Raw genomic sequence first — 5,948 nt, forward strand, 5'->3', positions numbered from 1 at the left:
TCACACAACTACATCACCAATTATTCCTTTCTCATTGCCTAACGCCCAGTCTGAGTTGGCCTGTTCTCCAGTCGGTTCCTCCATATATTGGCCAAAAAACTGTCTTACATGCTAATATTCCTCCTCTGTAATGTTGCAAATAATACGCTTCACTCAATCTCCATACAGATTAAAGTCACCTTTAATTACTAATATTCTTTTAATGCACTGATCTCTGATTTTCTGTTTTATTGACATTCCCAACATTAGCACTATGGTTTGGTGAACTATATACCACCCCAACTAATGTCTTTTGTTCCTAGATATTTCTCAATTCTACCTATACACATTCTAATTTTTCTGAGCTAATATCGTTCCTTAATACTGTGCTTATTTTCTCTTTAACCTGTAATGAAACTCTACCACCTTATCCTTTTTATCTGTCCTTCCTACTGAATACCCCCAGATGTTTAATTCCCACCCTAGAGACCCTGCAGCCATGTTTCCGTAATCCCAACTATGTCATATCCGTTTATATCTATTTGTGCGATTAATTCATTAACTTTATTTTGAATGCTCTATGTGTTGAGGCACAAAACTTTATGGCTTGTCTGTTTAAAGCCCCATTCCCATGATTCTTTATTGTAGCCTTGTTTGATTCTGGCCTTTGATTCATCTGCCTATCACTTTCTCTTATTTCCCCTTCATTTGTTCTTGTCCTTGATTCCCCTTCCTCTATCTCCTTGCAAAGGTTCTCATCCATCTGCCAATTTAAATCTTCACCAGTCACTCTTACAAATACTTCCCAGAAAGCATGAGTCCCAGTTCTGCCCAAGTATAACCCTTAAAGGTTGCATTGGTCCCACCTCTCCCAGAACCAGTTCCAATGCCCCAGGAATCTGAAACTCTCCCCCTAAACCATCTCTTTAGCCACGTGTTCATCCAATATATCCTGCTATTTCTACTTTGACTAGCACATCGCACTGGTACTAATCCAGAGATCATTATCTTTGAGGTCCTACTTTTTAATCTTGCTTCCCAACTCCCTATATTCTGCTTTTAGAATCTCATCCTTTTTGTTTTATCCATGTCATTGGTACCAATGCACCACCCAGGTGCATAACAGCCTGGTACACTAACTGCTCTGCCCAGGACCATAAGAAACTACAGAAGGTTATGTCCACAGCCCAGGCCATCACGAGAGCCAACCTTCCATCCATAGACTCCATTTACAATTCTTGTTGCCGCTGAAAGACCTCTCCCATCCAGGTAATGTTCTCTTACAACCTCTTCCGTCAGTCAGATGATACAGAGGCTTGAACACATGTGCTAAGACGTTCAAGAACAGCTTCTTCCCTGCCACCATTAGATTGCTGAATGGACTTCTCTAACTTCAAATGATGTTGATATTGCTAATGTTGATCTTGCTTTGCACACCTCCTGTGTAGTGCAACCTGTATGCCTCGCTCTGCCTAAGCACCTCATGATCCGTATGTCCTTGTTTGCTACGATCTGCCTGTTCTGCTCACAAAACAAAGCTTTTTGCATACTTAGGTACATGTGACTACAATAAATCAAATCAACGTGTACATATCCACTGGCTATTCACCCTCGACCCCCAGGATGTCCTGTTGTCTGAGATATCTTGACCCTCGCACCAGGAAGGCCATATACCATCCTGAAGTCTCATTTGTAGCCACAGAAATGTTCGTCTATTCCCCTACAATTGAATCCGTTATGCTTATTGCACTCCCACACTTTTGGCTTCTCCCCCGTTCTACAGAGCCAACTGTGGTGCCAGAAATTCAGCTGTTCTTTTTTCCCTTGAAAGTCCATTTGCCCCTTAAAAATATCTAAAATGCTATGTCTGCTTTTCAGGTGACTGGCCACCGGGGATTCCCGCACTGCCTGTCTAGTCCTCTTACTCTGCCTGGTGGTCACCCATTCCTTTTCTACCTGGAGAGTCTCACTCTATTGAGTGACCAACTGGCTATATGTACTATGCATGATTCTCTCAGCTTTGCAGAAGTCCCACAGAGTCCTGATCCACCATTCCAGCTCCAAAACTCAGGCTTCCAGAAGCTGCAACTGGAGACATTTCCTGCACATGTACTGGTCCCAGGCAGTGGAAATGTGCCCAGGTTTCCACACAGAACAACAGAAGCACCCACAGTTTTGAGTTCCCCTGCCATGACTTAGCCCTTTAAATTTAATCTTTTGAAAGACGTTCAATATTAAATAGTATCAATTTCTGTACAGCCCTTCTTACAATAGGATACAGCCCTCAGAATCTATACAGCATAAACCTTACAAACTATAATTGAACATTTACCATCTTCGTCACCTTCTCCAAAACCACCTCCTCCTGCAATGAGTTATTTAATTGTCCACCACCATTGATGATCAGATGTGGCAGGACTACAGAGCTAAGATCTGATCCGTTGATTGTGGGATCACTTAGCTCTAGCATTAACTTGCTACTTTTGCTCTTTGGCATGCAGATGGACTTGTTTGGTGGCTTCATCAGGTTGACACCTCATCTTCAGGTATGCTTTGTGCTGCCCCTGGCGTGCCCTCCCGATACGCTCCATTGAACCAGGGTTGACCCCCTGTCTTTACGGTAATGGTTGACGGGGGATATGCTGGCCCATCGGGTTGCAGATTGTGCTCATCTAAAATTCTGCTGCTATTGATGGCCCACAGCACCTCATGGATGCCCAATCTCGGGTTGTTAGATCTGTTCGAAGTCTGTCCCATGTAGCACAATGATAGTGCCACACAACATGATGGAGGCTATACTCAATGTGAAAGCAGGATTTCATCTCCACAAGGACTGTGCGGCAGTCACTCTTCTTGATACCGTCACAGGTAGATACTAATCTGCCTACTGCAGATGCAAAGATGAGGTCAAGCAGGTTTTTCCCTCACCACTGGCTGCAGACCCAGTCGAGCAGCTCTGTTCTTTAAAACGTGATCAGCTCGATCAGTAAGTGCTCCTGCTGAACCACTCTTTGTGGTGACATTGAAATCTCCCACAGAGTACATTTTGCGTCTTTGCCACCCTCAATGCATCCTCTGTGTTGTTTAACATGGAAGCATGACAGGACATAATTGAAAATGCAAATGTAACCCATTAGGTCAGTGAGTGATTGTGTACTGCATTTTCATGACATTCAATGCACATTTATTATTTTCCTCATCATGTTTTAATACCTGGGTGAGCATCCAAATACATTTCCCTTGCAGGCTAATTTCTTTTGATTATATGTGAATAATTCTTATAATTAAAGACAATATTTTTGCCAAATTACTTGTTTAATAGAAGATTCAAGATGCCATCATTAATATCCTGTGTATTTAAAACATAAAAGAATCCAGCCAGGAAACATTCTGGAATAGTTCAGAATAATACAAACATCTCCTGTAACAAATACATGCGTTACTTCAAGCATCTACATATTTCTGGCCAGTATTTGAAGAATGCAAACATGAAAAGAGGTATTCAGCCTTTATTCTTTATTCATTCATGGGATGAGGGCATCACTGGCTAGGCAGCATTTATTGACCAGTGGGCAGTTAAGAGTCAACCACATTGCTGCGGGTCTGGAGTCACATGTAGGCCAGGATGGCAGTTTCCTTCCCTAAAGGGCATTAGTGAACCAGGTGGGTTTTTCCCAACAATCGACAATGGATTCAAGGTCATCATTAGACTCTTAATTCCAGATATTTATTGAATTCAAATTCCACCATCTGCCACGGTGGGATTCAAACATTCCTGGGAGCCGTGTTATCTGGGTCTCTGGATTAACAGTTCAGCAATAATACCACTAGGCCATTTCCTCCTATCAGATTGATGTTGCTCAATGTATCCCACAGTTAATTCTTTTTAAACGAAGGAACAACTAGTTTTTGCAACTTGGAAGACATCTTTAACAGACACCCTAAAAATCTGGCTTTCCACTGGGGTAAAGGTATAATCAATACAAATTCAAACGATATGGCAAGTGCATCAGTGGCCTGCTTCCTGAAATAAATTGCAAATTTTGCATCATTGTGCATAAACAGCAGTACAATTAGAGGTTGAATCTATTGCTATTGATATGACAGAATCACTGAATACTGGCGTATGGATTTCCTGAGGCGTGGCAATCTGCATGATTGCATAATCTGGCCCTTTTCAAAAAAAAACGGAGTTCTACATTTCTGGGAGGAGATTCTGGTCAGGGCTCCCTCAGAAATGTGGAGCCTAACTTCTGAACTGACAGCTCTTAAGAAGTGCACAAAAATTGGAGAAATGCAAACCATATGCTCTTTTCACAGCAGTCAGCTGTCACATTCTGATATTTAAAGATCCTGCCAGCCATTTTGACAGCAAATGCTAAGTATACAGCTAAATGTGAATTGACAGTGTTGGGATAGTTGGGTGGCAGGTAAGTAGGGTGTTAGGTGAACGTGTTGTCAGTGAGCCAGCTAAGTAAAGTGCCTCAGGTAGGATGCCATATAGATAGAGGTAGGGTGGCAGGTGGGTTGGATACCATGGGTAGGGCACCTGATTGCAAGATGGCAAGTGGGAACAAATACATGATGCAATGTTGAGTAGGTCAGGGGAGTGGGAAAATTTGAATTCGGCATAGGATGGGAGGGTGGTATCCGATGTGTTTGCATATGGCAATGGGGTGAGGTCATGTGGAGTGCGGGGGAGGTGTGTGTTTGAATGTGCCATGGGGAGGATGTTGAATTGAATCTCGCAGCAGGATGCAGTCTGGTCGTGTCCGGCAGAGTGGTGAGGCTTCCGGACTGGTGGGGTGGGAGGGAGGATTAGGTGCAGACTGTGGAAAGGAGAGCATAGCCATAATACCATCGAGAAGGATAGTAGATATACAAGGTCAGTGCAACCTGCAGGTTCCTCTCCAAGTCATTCACCTTGACTAGCAAATATATTGCTGTTCATTCGGTCAATAATCCTGAAACTTCGGGTCTACTGACACCAAATAAGCAGCAGCAGTAAGAAGCAACTCACACCAACAACTCAAGGACAGCTGGGCATGCTGATCATGCCAATGAAGCCCACGAGGGAAAGAAATGTAGCCTGATACTATAGTTCTCCTTCAAGCTACACAATACACCTAAAGAACTCACAATCCTCCAAGTCATTTATTAAAAGAAGTGAATCAATTTTGAATGTTTTATTAAAGACAGGTTGCACATTTTAGAAAAGGAATCCCAGGATCTTTCCTCCCGTGTGTTTTCGTTTGGCCTCTTCATGGTCTATGATCCCTGCTGAGGTCGTTAGAATGAGGTACCCAAACTGATGTAAAGGCAGGAGGCCATTTTTCCACCTTTCGAGCTCTTTTACTTGAACATCAAACCTGGGGCTAATAACACCACACGTGTTCAGTCTGTCAGTGAGATTGACAACTGTTTTCCCACTTCTGTGGTCATCAATAATCTCAAACTCTCCAATGTAGTCATGCTTCATCATTACAGTTAAGAATCTCTCAATCACTTTGGAGCATGGCCGGATGAGAACCTGGTGTTTTCCACGTTTCTCTGTATTGTTGATGCTAGGAAGGACATCAGTGAGAACATTCATGTGCACCATGATGCTGCTTGGTCAATATGGCAAAAGTGCTGGATCAATTTTGAATACTGAATGTTTGTCAATCTACTATAAATGAGAACCCAATCTCCCAATTCAAGTAGCTTCGAACTAGATTGAGATTAAATTAATGTCGGTAACTCAATTACAGCCTTCCATCATTCTCTACACATTCTTCTTACTTTATATAAGGCTTTACTCATGCAATCTTGCTGTCATGAATGTTGTCTGTCCTGATTTATCATTTATACTTAACAACTTTTATTTAAATAAAACTCATCCAATTTTATGAACAGAGCTAGTATTCTACTGTAATTCAATCACTGCAATATTTCAAGTATTATCCTTATAAATGATTCACTTTCAAAGA

At 42.2% G+C, this 5,948-nt stretch overlaps 1 protein-coding gene across 1 annotated transcript; it reads right to left on the reverse strand.

Annotated features, from left to right (window-relative positions):
- Positions 1 to 5,188: 5,188 nt before the first annotated feature.
- On the reverse strand, positions 5,189 to 5,581 carry LOC109928879 (40S ribosomal protein S15a-like). Its single transcript, XM_048602932.1, has one exon. It carries the CDS (start codon positions 5,579 to 5,581, stop codon positions 5,189 to 5,191), a length of 393 nt encoding a protein of 130 aa, XP_048458889.1.
- Positions 5,582 to 5,948: the final 367 nt, after the last annotated feature.

The sequence above is a fragment of the Rhincodon typus genome, chromosome 11, assembly GCF_021869965.1.
Source record: "Rhincodon typus isolate 14 chromosome 11, sRhiTyp1.1, whole genome shotgun sequence".
NCBI classification, from domain to species: domain Eukaryota; kingdom Metazoa; phylum Chordata; class Chondrichthyes; order Orectolobiformes; family Rhincodontidae; genus Rhincodon; species Rhincodon typus.